This window comes from Trachurus japonicus, chromosome 24 (genome assembly GCF_045865225.1).
Source record: "Trachurus japonicus isolate A0001 chromosome 24, Traja_1.0".
NCBI classification, from domain to species: domain Eukaryota; kingdom Metazoa; phylum Chordata; class Actinopteri; order Carangiformes; family Carangidae; genus Trachurus; species Trachurus japonicus.
In genome coordinates this window covers 27421497-27448429 of record NC_140930.1, presented here as the reverse complement: position 1 = coordinate 27448429, position 26933 = coordinate 27421497, and the positions used below count along the sequence as shown (strand labels likewise).

General features: G+C 45.2%; 1 protein-coding gene across 3 annotated transcripts in view; it reads left to right on the top strand.

Moving 5' to 3' along the window:
* bcl11bb (BCL11 transcription factor B b) overlaps window positions 1-24802 on the top strand; it is a 30264-nt gene extending 5462 nt beyond the window's left edge. Inside the window, exons 1-3 of one of the 3 annotated variants that reach the window (XM_085771780.1) lie at window positions 2756-2907; window positions 3050-3433; window positions 20317-24802. In XM_085771780.1, coding sequence (XP_085627906.1) covers window positions 2868-2907; window positions 3050-3433; window positions 20317-22379 — 2487 coding nt within the window. In that variant the 5' untranslated portion in view covers window positions 2756-2867 and the 3' untranslated portion in view covers window positions 22380-24802. Of the gene's footprint in view, window positions 1-2755; window positions 2908-3049; window positions 3434-20316 lie in introns of those variants that run through there. The other 2 variants (XM_085771779.1, XM_085771778.1) reach the window with 2 other exon arrangements.
* The last annotated feature ends 2131 nt before the right edge of the window (window positions 24803-26933 follow it).

Sequence of the window (26933 nt, the reverse complement as noted above, 5' to 3'; positions counted from 1 at the left end):
GAGTAAGGTCAGACATAATAATTAGGTATTACTGAGAATTACTGGAGCAATTAATGTCAAAGGACATATACACTTTGGCATTTTTTACCCACCAAGCTTGTTCTACCTGGCCCCTGCTATGGAAAACACTGACGAGGACATCACACTGACTGTATCACATAACAGTAGTGACAGCTAAATTACAATCTGACACGAACTGTATGGCAAACTATTTTACTTAAAAAAAAAAAATCTTATCCGCAAATCAAACAATTCCTCGCCTTTGACAACACTGCTTCTTCATTAAGTACTTTCTGGCCATGCGTCAGAATATTTTTCTGCCTTTTCTATAAATGGAAATATTGGTGAAAGAGGCCCATTGTCTTCAGCTGTGTCTCCCATCTGGTACACATTGTGCAGTGGCAGTGTGCAGCGGCAGCAGGCAGCAGGCAGCAGCAGCAGCAGTGGAGTGACTAACTGACTCTCTCCTCATCAAACTGATAGGGGGTGCTCTAAGGCTGCCTGACTTAACTCACACTTGATAAGGCAGAGTAGCAGGACTGTCATTGGGTGAATATAGCTCTGCATATGTGTGTGAGTGTGTGGTGAGAGCAAGACAGAAGGGAGACCAAGAGAGAGAAATAAAGTAGGTGTGGTATCGCCTCAGACAGCTGGGTTCATTGCTATCATCACGCCTTCTCAACGATGGCATGTTTGACAGTGTGTCTGCTATGCTCCCTTACCTATCAAGCATGTCCCTCTCACATAGGAGTTTATACAGAGGAATTAGACACTGTCTGTCACCATGATAGGCTACATTAGAGTGTTATTCTTTTTTTTGTGTATGTTTCCATTTCAGTGTGTTTGTGTCCACACTTGATTTTTTTTTTTTTTTTTTTTTTTTCCCTGCAAGCATTCCACGCTTGGTTCCTTCTTGCACACATGTGTTTTTCTCACACAGGTGAGCCTCGGGACAGATGAGTGAGCGGGTTTCAGAGAGGGGTGCGGTTTTTAGAAGCTGTCCAACTGATATTCCAGTGGCATGGTAACATTGCCAACGCCTGCTAATTTACTGCTTTCTGCCCCCAGGCCATGTTACTCATCCATAGGTTAGCAAACAGGCCCTATTCTACTTATCTCTGCATCTGACAGGGAGAAAGTCAAGTTCAAATGCCCAGGTGTCTGTCAGCTCATTGACTTGATGTTGTCTCTTTCTCATGTTCCATGAATGAGGATCTGGGTCTCATGCCACCTGTCTTGCTTTCACCGTCAGAAATGGGAGCACGCCATGTTGTTAGCACATACATCTCCTGCATTGTCCCACTTACATGCATTGCACATATGCACATATGCACATATGCGTGTACGCGCACGGTCGACACGGCTCGTGCGAGCACTGGGGAACGTTGCTTCATGTGAATTGCGGTCACAAGCTGTGAACTGTAGGTAAATATGTGTTTGTGTTCCTTCCTTGCCGCCAAAGATTATGAGATGGAAATTATTTGGCAGGCATCCAGCAACCCATCGCCATTTAGAGAAAAGATATTTGGCATCGGATCATCACTCCAGGGCGAAGTGAGTGGACTGGAACATGTGTGTGTGTGAGAGTGTATACGTGTGGGTGGTTGGGTAGGAGGATAGGAGGGTAGGATAGAAGGTGGGAGGGGCGATCCACTGTCGCAAAGATGTATTTGAAATATCAAATTTGGTGAAAAATGTGCTGTAATATCAAGCCGGAACTCTGCCCCAAGTTTAACGGTTGACGATTGGGAGTTTAGAGCAGCAACGCCTTCCTGACAGTTTGAGATGGGAGATAAGAGAGTTTAGGATCTGCAGCTCTGATAACTACACACCGAGACACAGGCGCACAGAAAACACAGCACACACCCTCTTTGTCTAATCTTTGCAATTATTAGGGTGTCATGTTTGGAGAAAGAGAGAGAGAAGAGAGGCAAAGAGAAAGGGGGCGGGTGGGGTGTGTGGGTGGGTGGGGGGTGCAGGTGCTAGAAGGAGAGGAGCAGCAGAGACAGGCAGGCGCTGCTACGCCTCTCTCCCAGGTATAAACATCTCTCTCTGGGTACCCGCTCACACACACACCCCTTAAGTCTCTGGAGCTTCAGGTTTCCTCCGGGCTTTTTAAGAAGAGGACACATTTTCATACTGGTACATCAGGGTAGTGTTAAAAAAAAATGGAGGTTGTCCATGAGGGATTTACGTTAAGCTGAGGGAGTCAGTCTCTGCCATAGGGGAGGAGGGAGGGAAGAATGTGTAATGGTTATTAATGACCGTGTCAGATCTGTGAAGAATGAGATTTACTCTCTTAACAGGACCCCAGGTTTGGCTTTATAGATTTTCTGTCTGTGGAGAATACAGTGTTCGAACTCACCTGTGTGCTGCTCCATTCATGCACACACACACACACACACACACACACACACACACACACACGCACACTCTTACTGTTTTTTTTTTTTATCCCTCTCGTTTTTCTTTTCTCTGTCTTATTCTGTGACACACACACACACAAACATGAAGACACACACACACATTCTGGTGGATGTGGCCTCCGCTATGCTACACTTTGTTCTGCACAAGCTGGGGCTCCCACGTGGTGAAGGCAGCCGTCTAGCTATGACAGCTCAGTGCAGCGAGGGCTCTCACCGGAAACCCAGCCTGCACTGTGAGATGAATAGCTTCCTGGCCACACACACACACAAACACACAGGCAGATACACACACACAGACACACATTCGTATACATACAGTTTATGTGCTGGGTCCCACCCACGCAGATCTCTCACGGATAAGCTGCGCAGGTGTTTGTCTAGGCGAAGCAGGTTCACAGCGGCGCTGTTTTATGCCATGAAAGTGACACAGTTGTGAACGTAATGATCATCTCGTGTGGTAGGGAGAAATGGCTTTTATCAGGTAATGTCATCAGGAATAACTAAACCTCACTGTGTATTTTTTTCTCTCTCACTCTCTTTCTTCTTGTTCTCTTTAGAAAAAAAAACACACACACAACAGCATTGATTTAACATCTTTTACCCTCCTCTTCCTCTCTCTGCAGCAGAGGCCAATCATGATTCAGGGGCGGGATCTCCATCTCCAGAGCCATCCACCCCCAGCCCTAGGAGGGCGGGACCTGGGGAGCATGATCTGCTGACCTGCGGCCAGTGCCAGACCAACTTCCCTCTGGGCGATATCCTGGTCTTCATCGAGCACAAGCGCCGTCTGTGCCGGGGCCCCAGGAGCGCTCTGGGGCCCTTCTCCAAGCCCGGGGAGAGCGGCGGGATCACGGGGATTCCCATCTCTCCCAGGGCCAGGTCACTAGAGCTGGTTAGAGGGGCCATCCCAGTGGAGGTGGGCATCCAGGTGACCCCCGGGGGAGAGGAGGATGAGCAGAGGAGGCTGACGCCGGCCAAGGGAATCTGCCCCAAACAGGAGAGAGGAGGTACGGAGACGGGAACACACTGTAGCAGGTTGCAATTACAAGAAGCAATAAGCAGCGGCTCAATTGCAAACACACTTGTCAGTATAGATACACATACATGTAGATGCAACAACATGGAGTGACACACACATGCAGACAGTCACACACACACATCTCTTACCTGTCCAAGACAGATAGCTCTCTTTAAAGAATCCCAGCTGCTTGTTATTTTGACAGTGGCCTTCAGGAGGGATTAATGTAGCCTGGGATGATTTCATTAGAGTGAGTGAGAGCTGCACTGTGTGTCTATTCTGCTTCATTCTAAGTAAAACATCACACGTGCGTGCACACATGCACATGAGCACGCACACACGCACACACAAACACACACACACTGGCAGGCCTGAAGGACTTCTTCAGCTGAAACCAATTGTGAAAGGCGAGGAAGAAGGTGATAGAGGAGCCGCCCCCAGTGTGTGTGTGTGTGTGTGTGTGTTTGTGGGCTTTTTTTTTGCTCATGTGAGAGCACATCTGAGCGTTTGTAAAGAAATTCAGCAGCATATAAAAAAAAAGAGGTTAAGAAAGCTGATTAAAATTCATCTGTGTGCGTGGTGAGGAGAAGAGGATTAATAAAGCAGCAAGGCCGTTCATCTGGCTGAGGGGGGTGGGGGTGGTGTTGGGGGTGGAGGGTGGGGAGGGGGGGTTGTAGACTGCCAGCGCTGCAGGGAAACCAGTTCAAAGTTATCAGAGGAGACAGTCACCATCACACCCAAGAGCTGGAAAGGCTATCCAGGATTACACAGACTCCAGCAGACTGAGAGGGACTCGGTTAGAGAAGAGAGACTGTGTTGTAAAAGTTACCATGCTGCAATCACATAGAAGAAGATGAAACGATTAACACACAGACTGGTGAACACCACACACCGCCTGTTAAACTGGGATTCTATGAATGTAGATTGTAAAGGGGAAACTTCTATATTAAGTTGTACATGTGTCATTTTCACAGATAATAGGGCCTGAGGGTCAAATTAAAAGTTATGAAATAGTACAGACATAGATAGATAGACTCATCCGTGTGAGTGACGTATCGCCATTTTAATTAGGCTAATGAGGTCTTACTCACAATCAGATAAACTGAGTGGTTATACTGGTTTATACAACCAATGGTAGATGCCGGAGAGTCAATGTAAAAGGTGTGAATGTAGACTTCATGTAGATGCCATGACAACAGGCTCTTGATTCATCATGTTCGGAGCAGGTGCAGGCTTTTGTTTATTGCATTTAAATCCCTTGAGTGAGCGACGATATTTTGTGGATCACATTCCGTCACCCCCCAAAATGTAAAAACGCCAAAAAACGCTCGAGAGGGGCTTTAGGTTTTTCTTATAGTCGTGTATTAGAAGAAAGTTTTAATTTAGTTTGGTATGTCACACATCCACCCAGTTTTTAGTGTAGGGTTCTTTAAGATTTGGCAGGTCTGTGAGATATTGCAAAAACATTTAATACAAAAAAAAAAAAGCCTTGGGAAAGACGGATTATGCATTCACACATTTTGTTCATTTCACAATCAAAGCTGCTGTAGACATGTTTTGTCATCGCTGCAGAAATCAGCCCATATGCACAGTTCCTGTGTGTGGCCGGCAGCTGTGTGTGGTCACCAACTTTTGCAGTGGGAACTTTTTTTTTTTCATTTTATTTTTTATTTTTTTTTTATTACTGAAGCAGATCACAAACAATATGTGACAGCACATTTTTGGTTGTCACTGCTAATTTCAGGAAATAAAAAGCCGGGGCAATATTTTACAGAGCACAGACGTCGTTTTTTTCTCAGAAGAAAACATCTTCCTTGTGAAAGTAGTAATTAATTAACAATCGATTTGGCAACGTTGCACTGTAGACAGTAATGTGGTTTTTATCAGTTGTTGAATTTTTCGGTTAAAGTTAAACGGCCTTTAGCAGCAGGGACATACAAACATGGAACTCATTTGGAAGCTCGTGCAATGGGAGAGACTGGTTTTTACATGGCATGCTGTCTGGTAGGTGGTCAGAGGGAAAACATTTATGCAGAGGTAGCGAGAGAGGCGGCGTGTACGAGCAGCAGCAGCAGCAGCAGTCAGTTAGTCACTCACACAGACAGACAGTCTTATCACTAAGAGAGCAGGACATGAAAGCACTCCAAGCCCCAAATGAAAGAGAGGAGAGAGCTTTGTTCAACACATTAGATGCCACTCAAGGCAGTCTCAAGTTTCAACCAAATTAGATTACATTATTAGTCCACTAATTAAGTCCAATGTGTTACAGCACACACTCGCCCAGACACACACACACACACACACACACACATAAGGAAACGTCTTCACATTTTCTCACTTGTGTTGTAGTGCTGACAACTTTGCAGCCAGAGCACAAACAAATAGTTGCAGCACAAAAAAATGACAACATGTATCAAACTTACACAGACATAAGAACAGGAATGTAGTGTAGCGTACATGAAGTGCCTGTGCTGTATGCATAACCCTTAACCCTCTCATCTCCTGGATTGTGTTTTTTTTTTCACCTGGTTGTGTTTTATAACATCCTGTCTGGCCTCTTTGTCTGTCAGCCTGCTTGCTTAAAATGCAAACATGCTGCAAGGCTAGCAGATTCAACCCCAAAAGGTGCAAACACGCTCACACAAACACACACACACACACACACACACACATGCAGGCGCACACGCATTCTTCCGTACACATGGCGTAGATGAAAAATGGCCCTACTGTGCCCGTTTTTTTTTTTTTTTTCTCCCCCTCGAGTTTCTCTTGCTGATGCATGCACTCTGTCTGTGTGTGTGTGTGTGTGTGTGTGTGTATGCGCGGGCTTTGTAAGAGTATTTTAATATGTGTGTGTGTGAATTTGTGTATATGTTTGTGTGTGGTGTCTGTGAAGAATGATGCGTGTCATCAGGCAAGTGAGAGGTTGTCGCTAGGGGAGCGTTTCCATGCTAAGACGACCCTGGCCCTGCTTTGAACTCCTCCCAGGACGGCTGCCGGGCCCCCTCGGAGCACTTTGAGACATCCAGTACATAAGGGCCAAGTCACATCATGACAACCTCTCCCTCTCTCTCTCCGTCTGTCTCTCCCTTTCTCACTCACAAACACTGTGTATAGAGATCACACAGTAAATATTTCATGAGACGATGTGAACGACAGCGACATCCTCAAACAGCTCGCTCTGTTTTTCTCGCCGTCCACTTCTGATCTCTTTGCTGTCATGTTTTTTGCGGGCAGCACAGTCATATCGCTATATTAGGCTGAAGCCTCGGTCCTGCTTGGTCGTTGCTGTTTTTTTCAGAGGTGGGTGGCAACTCACAAAGCCTGATGTGATACCAGTACTGCTGTTCGTAACTGAAACAAAGAGTCTCTGGATTTATGACGAGATAGAGATACCCGCTACTCTGGAACTGTCACACCTACATGCACAACAATCTGATGGGTGTGAAAGCGTGTTAAAGTGCACAGGAACCTTTTGAAGTGAAAAAATCAGTACTTGTTCTTGTTCTAATAGGCAACAAGGGATTTTTTTTTTTTTACCTTAAATGAGTAATAGCACTTCCTGGATGATAACCTGCGATGCAACGTGCAAAATGAATCAAAAGCAACAACGACCTTTGTGTCCAACGAGGTCAAACCTGCAGTGTTTGACACTTGTTTTATTGCTGCTCCCACTAAATACATGCAACACCAGAGTTTCCACACCTCTCCTCTCCACCGGTGTGGATTTGAAGGTGTCTTCTCCTCTCTCCTCTTGTCCCCCACACCTCCTCCACCCCTCCTTTTTTTTTTGCCCCACCACCCAATGCTCCTTTAATCACCTGGCTTGCTCTCATTTCCATATTAAATAGGCTTTAATCATGAAAAGCAATCAGGCTTTTGCATATTCATACCTTCCCCTGTACGCCGGCTTCCCTGTCTCGCTCCAGTGCCAAGCAGCCAGTAATCAGTAGGCAGGCGGCGTAATGCCATAGCCCCGGCCCATCGCATGAAAACACACACACTGCGTGAGTTTAGAAATAACTTCACATGCTACTTACGTATTATCTCTACTCCAAGAGAGAGAGAGATAGAGGGAGAGGGAGAGGGGTAGAGATAAAAAAAGAAAGATGGCGAGACTGATCCCTGATTTGAGCTGCGAATATTTGTACAGAGGCTCAAGGAAAAGTCAATTTGCATAATGACTTTGTAGTTTTGCATTAATCACATTTGCATATGAAAATGCGTTAATTACTCCTGATGATTTTTTTTCAAAACTTGCTTCATTTGATGTCCAAGCTCTGGGGTTGTGATTAGGGGTTACATGGTGGCAGTTGTGTAGGTGGTGTGTGTGTGTGTGTGTGTGTGTGTATACACTCGGTTGCGCGTATGTGTGCCTGTAAGTGTGTCTCCTGTGTGTTCATGCATTTCTGGTGCAGTCTGTGTGTGTTTGTGTGTTCTTACATGAGTGTTTTGAACGCTTGCCAAGGAATTTATCTTGTGTCTGCTTTTAGGCATGTGTGTCTATTTTCATTTTCTCATTTGTGTGTGTGTATGTGTGTTTATATGTGTTTCCCAATTTCTTGGAGTGGCAAATATTTCCTTATTCCTCTGTGGGGAGAAAAAAAAGAGGAGTAGATTCCTATCCCCATTGGGTAAAACGAACACACACTCGTGATGCAGTATCTCCTTCTTGTGTGTGTTTCTTTTTTCACTCTCTGAGCTGCAATAGTGGAAAAAAAAGTGAGAAAAAAGATGTGGTGATATTAGAGGTATTTTTGGAGGCCTTGACCATATGTTCCATACATTCAACATTATAGATTACAAGACTTTATTAACAATTGCTGGGGGATAGAATAAAGGAGGGTTCTTTTAGAAGTTTAGATCTTATTGTTTTTTTCTGCAGTACTTTAACACATAAATCTGGCTGGCTTTGTTTTTGAAAAGTAATTATTATGCAAGTATAAAAAAAATTACATAAGAAAAAAAAAGATACAACTAGTGAATTAGGGTGTGAAAGTCCACGGCCACTTTCCCACCCCAGCGCTTTCAGAAATTTGAAGTGCACTGTACTGTATGTCCAAGAAATTTGTTCCCATTTTGTCTTTGTGCATCAGCATGTATATAACTACATGTCATTGTGCAGAAAGCTGCATGTGAGTTGTTCCACATAAACAACTGCAGTATAATCACTGCACAGCCACTTGTGGACAGGAACTGACTGAAACAAAAAAAAAAAGTGAATGACTTACCGCACAGAAAATCTGTCAGTGTAATTATTACAATAAACTTTAATGTTTCACTTCTAACAAATTAATGAAATAGTAAGGAATGTGTTTTGCATTCTTTCCTAAGATTTGCTCATGAGCAGTAACTCTAATCCTGTGGAACCACAAGACAAAGGAAAAGCTTTTTGCATGAGCTTAAAAAATAAGGTGAAATAATTAAATAATTCCCTCTTGCAGTGATTAGCTCCCCGGTTATATGTCTTTGTATGAGCACAGCTCTGTGTGTGTATGTGTGTGTGTGTGTGTGTGTGTGTGTGTGCATACAATTACAGTATACATATTCTTGCCTGTGTATGGGCCCCTAGTGTTGTTGGCCCATAACATTGCACCTCAGACAGGACCACCCCAGGGGCTGTCTGACTCTGCTTGTGTCTGTCTGCCTGCTCTACCCAGCAGGGTCAACTAGGTCTATAAGGGAGCTGCTAAAATGCCACAGCTGTACATGCACACGGCCACTGCCACCTGACACGCACAATACATACATGTACACACCGTCAGAAATATACGTTCACACATTTTAGGCAGAAAAAAAACAAAACAAAACATGCACGCTGGAGTAAACACACAGATAAGAGCTACACAAGCACACACACACAAAACATATGTGCATGCAGGAATGCATACAATGACTCCCATCTCACATTAAGGCCTGCATCTCCCACCAAACACACTCATGCACTCACAGACACACGCACATACACACACAGCTTAAAGGCTCCCACATGAAGGCATCAAACGCTCCACAGTCAGCTTTATGGCACTCATATGGCAGCAGATTTGATATTTTCCTACCACAGCGGGGGAATAAAACTCGCCACTAATTTGGACTGCGAGCGCCACCGCTAACTTTCAGCATGTGCCGACTGACTGTGTCTTCCAGATGTGTGGACTCTTTGCTCCTTAACAGCCTTACTTAAGAGGCATTAGAAACCTCACACCCCGTCCCTGCTACGCATGGAGAGTGATGATGGCGCTCTGGTATTCAACACAAACATGCTGCTTTTTGTGTGTGGCGCTTTGAGCGAAGTGCTGATGTGAACTTCATGGTCTCGTTGCCATGGACCATAAGTTGTCTTGTGTCAGTGGGAATCTGTGAATGTGTTTATGCTCTTTGCATAAATAGCTATAATCAAGGTAATTTGACTGCCGCACTGTCGTTATTTGAGCTACCTCTGGCTTCTCCTCGCTGTTGGGGACGTTTGATAACAGATGTGCTCTCATCAGTGCAGAGGGATTGAACAACTTTTATTCGGAACTTCTAATGTGTCAAGAACACGTGCACTCGCGACCCTAAACCAGAACCTGCTGAGCGACTCGTACACCTTTCTCCTGCTCCAGAAAATACTCCTCAGGACAGATGCAGATAAAAAATCCTGATGGAGCTGTGTGTGTGTTGAGCTTTTGTGCAGTCTCTCACACATTAGTGTATAACAGATAATACTCCCCTTTCAGGGGTAAATGGAAAGATTTTTTGACCAGGGCGTTCACTCCCGTTTTTCTATTGAAAGTACTGCATGTTTGCCTTTGAGGAGGGGAAGGGGCTACCATTAGAAATTGTGAAAAGGAAAAGAGATGGCGCTTGTTAGCCAGTCAGACAAGGGTAATCATACTTGCTACACTGTTGTTGTTCCTTTCCTCTTATCTTATTAGCTTCCTGCTCTGATTGGGTGGGATTGTGGGAGAAGAAAATGAGGAGACAGCGTTTATGGCCGTATTTTTCCTTTTACAGGCTGCTTCACCACAAGAGATATTGAAAGCCTTTCATGGTACACTTACGATTCCCCTTATTTCATCCACTTATTTGTCTTGAGCAATTACTCCAAGAGAGAGGGAGAACACTAGACACAGACAAACACATGACAAACACAAGCTGCTTTTATGTCGGTTTGTCACTTAACTATAAATCAGAGGTAAAACAGGAACAATATCTAGTTTACAAACAACATGGTCTCAGCAGCCATCGTACACACTATCATGGTAATGTCCACTCTACCTATTTATTGTTTGAAGTACCAAAAAAAGGAAGAAAAAAAAAAAGGAAAAGTGACAAATTTAAATCAAACGGTTAAGAATTGCACATAATTAGGGGAAAAACATTTTCTGTCATGCAAATAAATTTGGCTTAAATTTGGGTTTTGGTTTTCTGATATCCATGCCTGGGAATCTGGGAATTTCATTTGTGGTGTTCACAGTAACAAGATTAATAGATTAAAAAAACACAAAGTGCAAGATTAATAATAGCAACCTCTCCTTCTTGTTGCAGTGTCCCTGTTAATAATAATAAAGAAGCAGAGAACAAACAGACAACAGCTTGTGTAGCTGGTTTTTGTTGTTGTTGTTTTTTTGGTAGAAACTTCCAGTGAGAACTGTCTATGGGGACATCTGTGCATTGTCCAGAGCATCTTTATGTGGAGACACACAGTGATGTTGAGAAATTCAAATATATTTTTTCAATGCTGTGAGCGCTGCAGAAATCTATAGTTCAAGAAAACCTGGACTATTAAAACCTTTACTATTTGCATGGCTGTATTTTCAATATTTCGAGTGGACAGATCCTTTAAATGAGAGGACACTTGCAGTTTTCTACCAGGCTTTATTCATTATAAATGTGTTTTTTTATTAACTGATGTTACTTTTTACATTCACTTTACCTCGTAAAACCTGTACTGCCATCGACAAGTAAAAAGAAGAAACATCTGCTCTCGTCTGTTTCTTGGATGAAAGAGGACTTGCACTGTCATGTCCATAGATGGCATTGCAGACAGGGGAGTTAACTGCTCAAGGTTAAGGGGCTACGTTCTCCCTCTGTACTGGCGTAATTCATACTTTTTCCAGAAAGCCCTCTTCTCTGTGTCTGTCTTTCCCAGAGCAGAACAGAGCAAGCCAAAATGAAATAAAGCCTAAGATGTTATCAGGGTGATTGGTGCCAGCGGAGCTTGTCTGGGCCTGTGGTCTGGCGGGGCAGCGCTGGCCCGTACCAGCTCTTGTATATGTGTTGGTGTGAGTGTGTGTGAGTGTGTGTATATGTGTGTGTGTCCTAAAGGCACTGGATAGATGAAAGCTTTCTTTAACCATAAGCTATGCAGGAGCCGTGCCAGAAGCAGGAAATGTATCAGCGTGATAACAGCCAGAAAGACAGAGAAAGAAAACGAGAGAGAAAAAGAGAGAAAGAGAACGAGAGAGACAGAGATGGTGAGAGAGAGAGAGAGAGGCCACACAGAACCCACAGGCAGAGGCCTGGGGCCAAACTCACACACACTCACTTCATAAATATGTCTTGGGTGTGTGTGTTGAGAGATGAACCTATAGGTACATGCCTGCATTGATATGTGTGTAGGGGGTGCGCGAGCATGTGTGTGTATGTGTGTGTGTGTGTGTGTGTGTGTGTGTGTGTGTGTGTGTGTGGAGCATTTGAGGTGAGGTGCTTGCCAAGAAATGGTCTGACACACCTGTGCATGTTTTGGGACCAATGAAAGAGAACAGAATTCACCTGGAGACATGTCCGTTGCATTGCTAATCAAGTTATGCCGCTGGCCTTCATAGTATCATAAAACCTACTGACAAGACAGATCAGCAGGAAGATCAGAAAGACAAAGGGGCAGTGTCATATTACAACACATGAAGGCTAAAGGTGGTTATCTTTTGTACATCCAACTGCACAGGTTCACTCATTTGTACGTAATCAGTGGATAGAGACAGTTAAAGAATTTGACCTGCTTCGTTTCTTAAATCGCCTTTTTAAAAGTTTAAGGAACTCACATTTAACATAGACATTACAACAAGGTGGGAATTGACATTTAGCCCTCAGATGACATGAGTCAAAGTTTGACATTTTATCATACATGCTCCTTTGATTTCTTGCCAAGAGATCGTAACGATTCTCACGGCTGGAAACTGCAACTGCAGCTATAGCCGGCAGCTTAGCTTAGCACAAAGACTGGAAACAGGGCTAAGAGCTAGCCTGACTCTCTGCAAAGGTGGCCTATCAGCACCCCTAAAGCTTACTAATTAATACATTATATCATGTTTGGTTAATCTTTACGAAACGTGTAAAAAATAATGGGACAAAACTCCAGGAAGTCACTGCTCGGCGGCTGGTATAACTCCTCACATAACCACAGTCTTCGTCGCCTTTACACTTCGGTTTTTTTCAACAGATCTAGTAGAGCAGTTAAATAAAGAGAGCGGAGCATCTCTGGTCCATTTATATTTTTAACACTCTCCCCTTTTGTTGCTTCAGTTTTGTAAGCTAACACTAATTAGATAGCTTGCAAAATGGTGTCAAATGATGCAACACGCCTCGCGCTCTCTCTCCTGCCTCACAGCCTCCGCTTTGTGTTGGAGCATGAGGAAAAAGCACTGTATCCTCTCACAACCTCAAATAGCCAGAATTAAATATTAAACTAGAGAAATTGTGGAGTAATGGTGAAATAGCTCATGAATGTTCATGGCTTTCTCTCTCTCTCTCCCTCTTGCTCTCTTTCTCTGCCATTTCTGAAGCATGTGAGGGGCAAGTTTTATAGCAGGCTGATTGGGTTGGAAGGGCTTGTGTGCTGCATTCAGGGCCACGGTGGTATTTTCCTGTGGGCTGCTAGTTAAGTGGGACTGGCTGCTTGGCTCCAATGGGCAGGAGCCAGCTGGGGACCATTACTACTGCTGAAATAATATAGCACCCCGTCACAGAATGGTAGACCGAGATACACACACTGAGCATGGGGCATATGGACGCAAACACATGCATACACTACATGCACGCTGCCTTATAGACATACACTGTCGGCTACATCACAAACAGAGACACTAAAGCACTATATATTTCTTTTTTGTCGCACTCTGACACACACACACATTCACAGGGTTAATTCACACGGTATATAAAGTCTGACATGTCACTGCAGAGGGTGCAGCCTTGGAGGAATTTGCAGAGGGACACGTGCTTATCAGAGCCAGAGATGAGCGCCGTATCCCTGTGCGTAACGCTTTGCTTTTGTTTAATTTAATTCGTCAAGGATGAAAAAATACAGACACATTTTCATTTTTCTTTAAAAAAAACAACAACCCCCAACACAATACATTTCACGCACTGTTTGTATAAAATGATTGATCCAATGAAAAATTTAATAAACCCACAAAACAGAATTCGCATGTCACTCATATGTCAAAGTCAATTTCCTATTCAGTGCCAGTGAATAGGAAATTGACTTTCTGGACAAAGTGAGAGTCCCTCAGGGGTATAACTGGAGCTCATTTGGATGTAAAACCTCGAACAAACATTGTGCGAGTCCACAAAGTCAGTCTCCATTTCACTGTCAAAGCAGCCCGACTTTTTGTCTTTTGATGCCATCACCTATCCAAACATTTAGCCTTTCATTTTGTTCATCTGTTGCATCATTGGGGCCATTTTTCCCTAACATATTCCCCTCAGTATTTACTCTGTTTATCAGTGGTAGATTTTTCCTTTAATTCAGCATGCTTGCGCCCTTAGTAATGGCGCCATTGCATCCTTTTTTTTCATTTCATGTGGTTTGTTTTCCCTGCTGTGTCATGGTGAAATGGGTAGGTGATGGAATGAGAGATTAAAGTGCTTGTACTGTTATTGAAAATGGAAATGCAGGTGATAAAGAAAAACAAAGCACGCGTTTTCCTCCTCTCTCATGCTCCCTGTGATTCTCTTTCCCTCCTTTCTTTCATTGTCTGTCCTTCTTCTTTTTCTGATTTTCCCTCTCTCCCACTGCCCCCCCCCCCCTACTTTCATCCTCTCCACCATCTTGCTCCTCTCCCTTACATCTTCTCACAACCACAAGCACGACTGAGTGTCATCCATTTGTCAGCGTCACATGATAGACAGCAGACCCCACAAGAGTGTGCACATACCCCCAAAATGCACACACACACACACACTTGAGCACACAGGCACTGGGACCAGTTAGGAGCTGATGGCGATGAGTCAGGCTTAGAGAAATGCCACAGAGAGCTTAGCTAATGCACTTTATGGAGCTCCCTTTTTCTTTTCATTCTCCCTCTATCTTTTTTTTTTGTCTGTATCACTCCCTTCTTCTCCCTCCCTCTCTCCTTCCCTTTCCCCCCTCCCTCTTTCTCCCTCTTTGTCCTAGAAGCTCAGCCAAAAGTCGTAGCTCTTAACTGACAGTGAGGTCTTTCCAGTTATTTTTCACAGCGCGTCCCCTGTGCCCTAACTGGGATAACTCGCCTCATGGCGGTAACGTACTCCCTCGCTCCGTGCTACATGAGAGCCTCTTCCACTCATGCATTGTTGTACAGCTGGACTTGCTCAGTGTGTGTGTGTGTGTGTGTGTGTTTGTGTGTGTGCGTGCCTGTGATCAAGTTGTTGGAGATACCTGATCCCTTTTATTGTTCATTTGACCCGCATCCCAGGAGGCATGAGGGTCAGGGTGGAGTTCACAGATACCTAGTACAGGTGCTTAGTGTGTAGATGGGAAAGAGAGGAGACAGGGTGGGGGTGGGGGGTGAGGGGGATAAACATAGTCGTAGGAAGTGAAAGAGAAAACATTTTGTGCGTCGCTTTCAGCCTTGTGCACTTTTCAGCAAACACATTAAGGAGCACTGTTTCTTTAAATCCTCTCTTGGGCTGTCAGGCATTTCAGCTGGTCATATTGGCTGCAGACACACACACACACACACACACACACACACACACACACACACACACACACACACACACACACACACACACACAGATGTATATGGTTAGCAGGCCAAAGCTGGTTTGAGTTAGCATGGAGCCAGTCACACTGTGTGAGAGCCTTACCCCCTGCCTGCTACTGCCACCCTCCACAGTCTCTCTCCTTCTTTCTGTCTCTCCATCTCCCTCTTTCTTTCTTTCACCACATATGTGTGACAGTCAGCTGCTGCTGTTGCTCGCCGTGGCCGTAGTTTACCGTCCAAGGTCCCTACTCCCTGTGAGACACACACACACACACACACACACACACACTAACACACACACAGAGAGACATATGTGGTCGATCTGCGTGGCCCCCGTGTGTCTCCTGATTAGCCCCCTTCATGACAAACAAGCCATCAGAGCAGAGGGGAGCGGAGCACGGAAGAAGAAGGAGGAGGAGGAGGAGTAGTAGGGATGGATGGGAGATGTGAGGAGGAGGAGAGGAGCAGAGGTGTAGAGGGGGGGTGGGGGGGCAGCGGGTGAGGAGAGGAGGCTGGGACCCCTGGGGACCCCTAGATCACAGCCATGCTAATGAGGAGCTGCTTTGCCAGCAGCAGAGGTGTCAGCTAACCCCTGACAGGTGCACACACGCGTACTCCCAGGGCCGGGGCTGCATGGCGCGGGCACGTGCGCGGCGACGGCGCGAGAGTGTGTGTGTGTGTGTGTGTGTGTGTGTGTGCGTGCACGGAGAGGAGGGGCTGCAGGGGCAGGTTTCTGTCCCAGTGGCCTAGCCTGCGGGCGGCTTTGTTCTGTATGCAAATCTGTCGCCGTGGTGTTCTGTCGCCCTTGATGGAATGTCGGAGCAGTACAGCGAACCTGAACCCCAGGAATGCTGCAGTGCACACACACACACACACACACACACACACACATATACAGCAGTCACACACACACACACACACACACACACAGACTCACACATGTGACATCTACAGTAGCATATCCTCTGCTTCCCAAACTCATCTCCTTGTTAACAACCACAACCTGCACTGTCTTCTGCTTCGACACTAACGCACCATTATTTTACACACTCCAAACTTTGCTCCCTGGATGTAATATCCTTCACTCTGACTGTGGTACAGTGGAGAAGTTGGTGGGCCAGCGTTCAGATTCTACTTATTTTCAATTAAGACTTTTTTCCCTGAGCTTTGTGAGAGTAAATTTGGCATCAGTGAGCCTTCATTACCATCCACTCACTGCTCGCTGTCAGCTGCGAAGCTGCAGTTTGCCCATCTTGTCGAAGGCTGAGCTTGTGGATTTTTGTTATTCTTCTGTGGTCTTATTATAAGTCCCTCTGGATTACAGCATCTGATAAAGGCCCTGAAATGTAAGTGTAATATAAATGGAAGGAGCTCATGCTCCGAACTGTAAATCAGACTCATGCTGGAGGGATGGCATATGTGAATTCCTAAATTAAACACAAATCCACATGTCTGCACCATACGCCTGGTGTCTACTGCAGCCCTGCCAAGCTCACACCAACTTTTCTACACTGGCCATATGCGAACAGTCAATACCATGGCTCCCCTTCATTCACTGGCATTTTGTTTGTACTTTTAAGGAAAAATAATGGCTATAAAAGGCAATCTGGAAAGAATAAAATCTGATGTAAAGCTCAGATCTTAGTCCCTGAAGACTGGGTTAATTGGCCCGGTGGTTTAGTAAAAAAACCAACCCAGGAGAGAAGGAGAGCATTATTACTGGCCCACCTCAGCTCCACGCATGTGCCAATGTTTTAATAACTTCCTCCAGGCCTCCTGGCCCTTAGCCCTCGTTTTGCTGCGCAGGGCAAGACAAGAGTTGCCCCCACTACGCTGCAGCTCTCAGGTTTGTATCGTTTCTGTGTTTCATGGAAAAGTCTGGACACGTGGGCAGATAGATAACTGATAGTGAGTTTGTTTGTTTGTTTTTTGAGGCGAATCCCATCACACAGCAGCATTTACAAGCTGTACCGCTCGCAAAATGACCAAAAGCAGCGCAATTCACTGAGTAATGCAGCAGCATATCACAGAACCCTGCTGCGACTCCATTTCATTTAACCTCTCATCTCGCATATTCACTGAAACAGTGTGTGTGTGTGTCAGCACATGTGTGTCTGTGTGCATATGGTGTGCCAGAGTAAATTGGGCGATTAGGTCCAGCATCAGTGATTGCGTGGAGAGGAGAATGTAACTGTTCTAACTGGTAGTTGACCTTGGCGGTCAGCGGTGGAGGGGTCCCTGCCTGCGTGTCAGGCAGACGACTGTAATTACCACAAACTGAAGCATGACACGGCCCACCGCCATTCTTTAATGAAGGCTTTTATTGGCTGGAGCACTGAGCGGCGACAAATACTCACACTCTCCCGGCTTGTGCGTGTGTGAGTCAAAGGAGTGAATGGAATGAGGATGTCTGCGAACCTAAGTGCAGTGTATACATTCATGTGTGCCATAGTCATAAGGAAACATGGAGGTAGCATCATTGTATCACATCACATTTCTGAAGGGAGGATTTACAACTTTCACGTTTCGGTCCATCGCTATCTATCTATCTATCTATCTATCTATCTATCTATCTATCTATCTATCTATCTATCTATCTATCTATCTATCTATCTATCTATCTATCTATCTATCTGATTTGTTATTCCAATCACTTTTCTTTTCCTTTTTTTCCTCCCTCTGTTTTCCTCCCCTCCCCTCCCCCCTCTCGCTTGCTTGTTTGGGAAGTTGATAAAATTTGTCTTATGCCGTCATTAGGCAGTAGCCATCAGCTGCCACTCTATTAGCTGCCACGCTTCCTTTAACAGCATATGGCTCGGCTGTGTAAGATATGACAAGATGCAAATGTGTTGTTGTTGCTGTAGCGGCGGTGGAGTGGGGGTGGAGGGGTTTGTGGGGGTGGGGGTATCTGATTGGGTAGCTTGTAGTATTGATGAGGCCATGTGCGCAGACCATAGTACAGAAGAAGAAGTAGGAGAAGAAAAAAAAGAAAGAAAAGAAAACACAATTTGATGAATTTAGCGAGATCATCAGTCCGTCTCCCAATCTCACATCTTCACTTCATATCGATTCCTGTGTGTTGATGGGATTATACAGCTCCCCAGTCTATAGACCCCTCTCAGTCCCTTGGGACATGTAAATAGCCTCTGTGTGTGTGTCAGAGTGTATGTGTGTGTATGTGCGTGTGTACCGTGCACGCCTGGCCCTTAAAGTCCCTCCACCTCTCTTCTTACCCTCTCTCCTCCTCCTCCTCCTCCTCCCGTCCCTCTCTCGCTCTCTTCTCCCCATCCAAGCTGTTAAGCTGTCCAGCTCTTTGCTGCCAAGCGGTCGTGTGAAGCCCAGCCAAACTAAACACGGGCAGGCAGCCCGCCACTCGCCCCACACATCCACACACACACACACACACACACACGCTCGGAAATTACGTTCAGATACGTGTCCGCACACACATTCACGCACGCTCATATACACACACACGTTTAGTAGCTGGAGTCAGGTCGTGTCCCACCCCACACAAACAGAGAGAGTGACGGCTGAACCAGAGCCCCACTAATAGCAGAGAAAAACAGACAGAATCAGTAAATGAGCCCCTCATTAACTTTTTCTGACCCCGTCTCCCCTGGGGAAAGCCAAACCAATCACACCGCCAAATCAGCTTCCTGTACTAGACACTGATCCAACATCAGCTTTCGCTCATCTGCTCTGCACGGTACAAGTGTGTGCGCGCGCGTGTGAGTGAATTTCTGAGTGTAGCGAGGTGTGCTTGCTTGCAGGAGAGAGAGAGAGAAGAAAAGTGAAAAGAAAACACTGCTGTGGATGTATCAATGTCTGCATGTGTGTTTTACATTCCATGACAATGGGTGGCTTTGAGACAGTCAGCCATCTTAAGGGCTCTCTTCTTGATCACGTAAGACTTTGGGCAGGAGTAACTCCTCCGTCTTTGCTTTCTCCCTCCGGGCTCCAAGCTTTGGGACCACCGTACCAACTTGACTCTGCTTGCGGTAGCTGCTGATGATAAAGTAGATGCAGATGCGTTGCAAGCAAACACAAGACTGTGGAAATGCCTCTTCAGTGCTAGCCTGTGTTGAATTAGATGAATCCCAACCCTGGCTCTTTATATGAGTCGCAGGCGGGCTGACAGCGCCATGCTACAGTGACTGATAGATTCATTTGGCGTTATTAAGTCACGCCATTTAAAGGGGCAATTTGTCAGTGAGTGACGTACAGTTTATGTGTGTGTGTGTGTGTGTGTGTGTGTGTGTGTGTGCAGCCACAACAGATCACTTTACTGTACTTGTTATTACACCAGTGACGTAGAGTTTTATTTAATGTGGATGCTGTGTTAAGACCGGAGGGGTCTTTACTGTTTACACATCGTCTCCATCACCTCGCCTGCCTCTCCCCTTTGTGTGTCTCTCTTTCTCTCTAATGCCACATCCCTCCCTCCATCCCCCTGTCCCCCCTCTACCATATTTTCTTTTTTCCCCAATGGAGTGTGTGTATTTTTTTTTTTTTTCCACGGCTGCCTCCTCTGTCTCCATATGGAAATGACAGAGTAGACGAGATGGATCTGTGTATTAAAGCCTAGCTGACATTAGAATTAGCATAATGTGTCATGGCCTTAGGGCAGTACCTGCCATCTGCATTAGCCTGTAGACACACACTCAAAATTTCATACGCACACAGACAAAGCCCATAGAAGACCCTCATACGCAGACACACACAGAAAGCTAATATAACTGTACAATTAATTTTCCAAAACATAACTCCACATCTATGCGCACAGGTTGTTAATAAACAGGCAGGCACTGTGAACTAATGTGCTGGTCTAAAATGTTGAATAAAATGTTTTTCTGTGCATATTTGATTTGGATTCTCTTTGTACAACATTAATGATTTATTATCTCTCTTGGCCCCACAGATAAAGATGAGCCATCCAGCTACATCTGCACTACCTGTAAGCAGACCTTCACCAGCGCCTGGTTCCTGCTTCAACATGCCCAGCACACTCACGGCATCCGCATCTACCTGGACAACCACCCAGTCAACTGCTCCCTCACACCCCGCATGGCTCTGCCCCCGCCCCCGGGTGCTGACGCCCTCCCCCGCTCCCCTCTCCCCACTTTCCTCGGCGACGCCAACAACCCGTTCCACCTCCTCCGCATGGCTGCGCCCCTGCTCAGGGAACACCCCCCTCCTCCGGGGTACATGGAGACCCGGCTGCCTGCAACGCCGCCCTTTATCAGCCCTCCTCCTCCCCCAAGACCCCCCCTAGAGCGGCTAGGCCCAGAGGAGTTGGGGCTGCTGTCCCAGCACCCCAGTGCCTTTGAGAGGGTGATGCGGATGACCCCCATGGAGCCTCCTTCCATGGACTTCTCCCGACGTCTGAGAGAACTGGCAGGCAACACCACCAATAACGGAGGGCCCACGCCCCCCCTCTCGCCCAACCGTGTGCCGCCCATGCACCGCCTGCTGAGTCCTACGCTTTTTCAGCCCGGCGCCAAGCCCCCGCCGTTTCTCTCCTTTACCCCGCAGCCGCCCCCCTCTCAGGGGGGACACGGTTCCGCCAGCCCTCCAGACGCCCAGGGTCAGAACCAGGCCCCGGGGAAATCCAAATCCTGTGAGTTCTGTGGAAAGATTTTCAAGTTTCAAAGCAACCTGATCGTCCACAGGCGCAGCCACACCGGAGAGAGGCCGTACAAGTGTCATCTATGTGACCACGCCTGTTCCCAGGCCAGCAAGCTTAAAAGGCACATGAAGACACATATGCACAACAAGTCCGGGTCCATGAGTGGCTCCCCAGAGCAGGGAAACAGAGGAGAGGGAGGGGAGGGAGAAGAAAAGAGTAGAGAGGGCGACCCTAGAGGGATGGGGATGGACAATGAGGAGGAGGAAGAGGAAGAGGAGGAGGAAGAAGAGGAGGAAGAGGAGGAGGAGGAAGAACTGAGAAATGGAAGTCGGCCCGACTCCAACTTAAGCGAAGACTCGCAGGAGTTTCGCCCCCCGAATAGAGAGAATGGCCCAAGACAGTCTCCAGAGGACAAGCCCCTGGGCAGGGATCGAGTAAATGACAGTGGAGGGGTGGGCATCATGCACCCGTACAACCACATGGACAATCACCTTAGACTAAACCCTAGTAAGAGAAGCCTGGAGAGACAACCTAATGGAGACGGCGGAGAGAGGGGTGAAGCAGACAGAGAGAACGAGAGGGAGCATGACAGAGAGCGAGATGAGCAGGAGGAGCAGAGGCCTGTGATGAATGGCAGAATTAGTGTATCTGAAGCAGACTCCTTCCCTGGGCTCTTCCAGCGCCGACCCACCCCCATCACCAGCCCCAACCCCTCCAACAACAAGAGAATCAAGATTGAGAAGGAACAGCTGGAACTTCCCCCAGCCATACCCCTTATCTCCCCGGAGAACGTCTACTCTCAGCTCCTGGCTGGTTACGCTGCTTCACGCCACTTCATCAGAGAACCTTTCCTGGGATTCACAGATTCTCGCCAGTCGCCGTTCGCCACCTCCTCCGAGCACTCCTCCTCAGAGACAGGTAGCCTCCGCTTCTCCACCCCGCCCGGCGAGCTGATGGAAGGGGGGAGCGCCTCGGGCCGCAGCGGCAGCAGCACCCCTCACCTGCTGCGGGGGCCGGGGCCGGGGAGGCCCCCGAGCTCCAAGGATAAGAGGAACGACACCTGCGAGTACTGCGGCAAGGTGTTCAAGAACTGCAGCAACTTGACGGTGCACCGACGCAGCCACACGGGGGAACGGCCCTACAAGTGTGACCTGTGCAGCTACGCCTGCGCCCAGAGCTCCAAGCTGACGCGCCACATGAAGACCCACGGGCAGTTTGGGAAAGAGGTGTACCGCTGCGACATCTGCCACATGCCCTTCAGTGTCTACAGCACACTGGAGAAACACATGAAGAAGTGGCATGGCGAACATTTGATGGCCAGTGAGGTCAAACTGGAGCAGGCGGACAGAGGTTAAGCCACCGACAATTACATATACAGTACAACCTATGGTGTACACAAGCAAACACTCACTCATACACACACATACATACATATACGCACACACAAAAAGCACACAGACACACACATGCGCACACAAATTCCCTATAACCACTTCTTCAGCTATGGGGCTTGGCTGGATAATCTCTCTCTTAAAAAAATTTTTGAGACTGATTGATGTTCTTTTTTTTTTTTTTTTTCTTGTCACAGAAACTGCCACCTGAGAATATAAACAAAGGGAAACTTTAATGAGAACTTGTCTGGAATGCCCAACTTGGTGTTTCTTGGCAAACTGTCTGAGGATTTTATCAGTTAGGAATCCATGGAGCCTTTCTACTGTGCAATAATTTCTGTATTTATTGGATTTTTGTAATGATATTTGGCATGTGCAGGTACATCTTTGTGGGATTTCATATGGAGTTAGTTTTTAAATGTGCTAAAAAAAAAAAGTTTTTTTTTTTCTATAATGCGATAACTGGAAAGAAGTCACCCTTAATACAAAATTTCTTTTTTCTTTTTCCTTTAAGGAAGCTTATTATCATGTGAGAGTAAAATTGTGTGAAGCAGTTAGCTTTTAAAAAGTAAAAATAATTGTTTTCTATGTTAACTGCAGCAGCGGACTACAATCCATTCCCTCATACAGGCCTAAAGCACTGAATGTCAGCCTGACAATAAAACATCATGCTGGATTTAAAAAATCCAGCACTGACCTGATAAGTTACTTTTAATTTATTCAGGGAATTTGTCCTTTTTTTTTAAAAAAAAAGAAAAATATTGGCATGTGAATAATATCAAAATGTAGTTACTGTATTGCTGTCCTTGCTTCGGTTAGGACATAAATAACAGTTGCACTTAATGGAGGTACCCTTAACTGATGCTCAGAACATTCCCAATGTAGGATTAAAGCAACATATCTAATATGTTGAATGAGTTAAGACTACTTGTGATTAATGTGAGAAGGAGAACAGTCCTGTTTATGGTTTGTAAATATATTCTTTTTTTATATATATGTTAAAGTAGCCCCCGACTGTACGTCAACGATGGCCTAAAATTAAACAATCAGAAGACCAGCTGCTTGCATCATCCACAGTATATGCTAAGTGTAATTTCCACCCATTATTGCTTTATCAGACCCACTTGATGACCCCTCCAAACCCCCCTCCCCCACCACCACCTCATGTGTGCTGCTCACTCAGAGGTGGTTTGTTAAGCAAAAGCTACTTCAACAGTTGTAACACTTCTTTCTGACTCTCTCTCTCCATCTCCCTCTCGCGTCTGACGTGGCATCTCTCTCTCTCCCTCTCTGACCCAGGTTGACTCTCCCTGTCCCCTTAGGACCCACAAAACGGTTTCAAATGAAATTCATATCAATACGTGTAAGCGTGCATGCGCCCGTGTGTGTGTGTGTGTGTGTTCTTCTCACGGCAGCGTGCTCTAAGCTTCTCTCCGACGGCGTCTTTTCACAGTTGACTAGCTCAGATTCATGCATTAGGGCGGCTTTTAAAAGGAAGCCTGTTCATTCGCCTCACAAAGTGATATGGGTTTAACTCCCAGTAACAGATTTTGAGACAGTGTGCATGTTCGTGACTTTTGGGGATTACAGTTTTTATTTTCTGCATCATTCATCCTGAAATGAATCTGGTGCACCAAAAAAAGAAAAAAGAGGCTATATGAGTTATGATAATTTTGAGCACAGCTGCACTAGGGGATGGCCGGGCGACCTTGAGTAGGGGCTATTCTTATGGTAAAAATGAAAGATTGGAAATGAGAAATGAAGAAGTGTGAGAAAGAAATAGAGGGAGAGAGAGCAAGACCTTGACCAGGGAGAAGAGTCATTCAAATGAAATTGGAAGCATATGAAAAGTGTGTTTTTTTTTTTGTACCCAAATGCACATCTAGTGGCCACATCTTATAATGGACCATCAGAGTGAGCGTGAGAGGGAGGGAGACAGCAAAGCCACATGAAAGGAGATTGAAACTACATCTTTCATTTTACTACTGCCATTCTCAGTCATCAAAAATCATCTTCACTTGAAAGTTTGACCTGCCTCTCTGGCCTATTGTCAGGTTTTGTGCGCGCCATTTTGTTTCAATAGAAAAAAGGACTGTAGTGGACCTTCAATGCAAATTCATCCTCATGATTTTTTTTTTAATTTTGAGAAAGGACGTGATGTTAAGGCCACAGCAGCTCTCTATAAGCTATTCAGTTACCACGTAGTTCAATATATTTTTAGTGAATTAACACAAAGAGGGAGGTCGGCTGAAGAGTTACGTTCAGCTTGCTTACACATGTTGATGCATGAGTGCAAACAAAAAAAAAAAAATGAAAATGAAAAAAAAAAAATCAAAGTCCTGTTGTAAATGCACAGTGTGTTCATCCCAGGAGAATTCAGTCCAGAGTTAGGCCAAATCGAGCCATACAACTATGAAATATATCACAATGAAACAATGAACAGTGGAACCCTGACAGAGATCCAAATCACACATGGACATTCAGTCTTACAATATGTTTACAGTGTTGAAGTATGCCATTAATGAAATACTCTGTGTAAGTGTTTAAAATGATAATAAAGTATTGTTTTCTCCAATGTTCTTTCAAATGTTTTTGAATGCCATAGCAGTTTTGTATGATTATCCTGGTGGAGGGATTTTATCTTCATGGATATGTTTCTGTATTTGTTCACTGTATGGGAAGATGATTTTTTTTTTTATGTAATATTGCAAAATCATGCCAGATTATTATTTTTTTCTAAAAAAAAAAAAAAAGTGGTGCCATTATTGACTTCTGGTCTCTTCAGTCTTATTTTTTGTTATTATTTTATTAGTTTTTCCTGTTGTTGGTTTGGTGAAGCTATCCCTCAAGGATGTAAAACAAAAACAGTTTTAAAAAATGAGAAGAACGAACTTAAAAGCAGAACCTATGTTAGGGGAACACAAAAGTTTGAGAGGGAATGCTTTTCCAAGTTCACTCTATGAGACATCCATGGACATTGTGTTTATTTTTTTGCTGTATTTTCCCCCATGGTGGGCTGAAGGTCTTGTGATGGCACTTACAGCTGTAATTTTAAATACATTTTCATATTTCACTTTTCACAACTTTCACTTACACTCTTTGTACAAAATAGTTTCCTTGTTCTTTTTGAGGGGAGTGCATCATTGTGAAAAAAAGTGATTTCAGAACAGTACACATCTGCTGTTTTGAACATATATGTATTTTTGTAATGTGTTGAAAAATCAATACAAGAAAGCCAACACTTCAATAAATGTTGCAATTGCTCTATGACTGAAACAACTTTTCACTCTGATTATTTCATCTTCTCCATTTGCCATCGCAAACAACGCTTCAGCAGCTCCTGGCACTACCGCTGGTTTGAGTGTGTAGCTATACTGTAACTAATATAACTTAAAACAAAGCCCTGCACCAGCCCACTGTAATGTACCACATCTGTATAGACAGAAAAAAAGCTCTGTAGTAGATTAAATAAAAACAACAATATTATTTCAGCCGGCGTGCGCTGAAAACTGGGAGGGAAAAGGCTACGTCTCTACATCCCACACATGTGGATGGTGCATTTCTACACCATCATATAACCACTGCCAATAATTCAATGTGACCTCTAATCTGATGTGGGCTTCTAGGCATGGAACTGCCATTTTAATACCAACTGGCAACCAACAGTGGGCATGTAAAGAACATATAGGAAACACAAACAAAAAAATAATATATAGGCTACAGTACTGGAACCGTATAGAGATCACAAGATACGGGTCTACCAGTTGAACGTACACATGCTGACTTTGAGCGGCTTCCTGAGATGCAGTAGGTCCGTCATGAAGACACGGAACATGTTTATGCTTGAGAAAAATTCCAAATGAATTTTTAAGATGCTGCCCAGTTTCATGTCAGACACTTACGCTGGAATTAAATCCCTTCCGTGTAACTTGTAAGCTTCAATGAGCAGCTGCAAACTTACAAAATGTTCACTGACTGCGGTTCCTGCCAGATAACGTGAGTCCAGTGTAATAAAACATAATTAAAGCTGTCTCCCCTCAGTCTCTCAGTCATTAGAGGAAATGCAAACAGCAGTTGATCGTTCTAATGTGATGTATAAATGTTGTTGTTTTTATGGTTGAAATTTAAGAAATGGACTGCTTTATTGTCAGTGAGGAATCTTGCTTGCTTGCAGTTATTTGGCATTATATTAGGGTTTTATTTCTAAAGGTAGCAGTTGACAGGCTCATGCTTCATAAATGAGTCCTGGCATGAGTGTGGGGACCCATCAGGTATTTCTTGACACCAAGCCAACGACAGTCAAGCCTGTCTTTGCTTGAGCCTCCAGTGCCTTTGGATAAGATAGCAGGAAAATAGTGCATGTTTGTGTGTGTGTGTGTGTGTGTGTGTGTGTGAGCACGCTGAAAGAGAGAGCATGAGAAGAGAAAGCAGAGATACAACAATAGAGAGGAGATAGAGAAGGGGAGGAAAAGAAAGGAGGCTTGTGCAGGGCGGGCTTGTGTGAGAAAGTCAAATCAG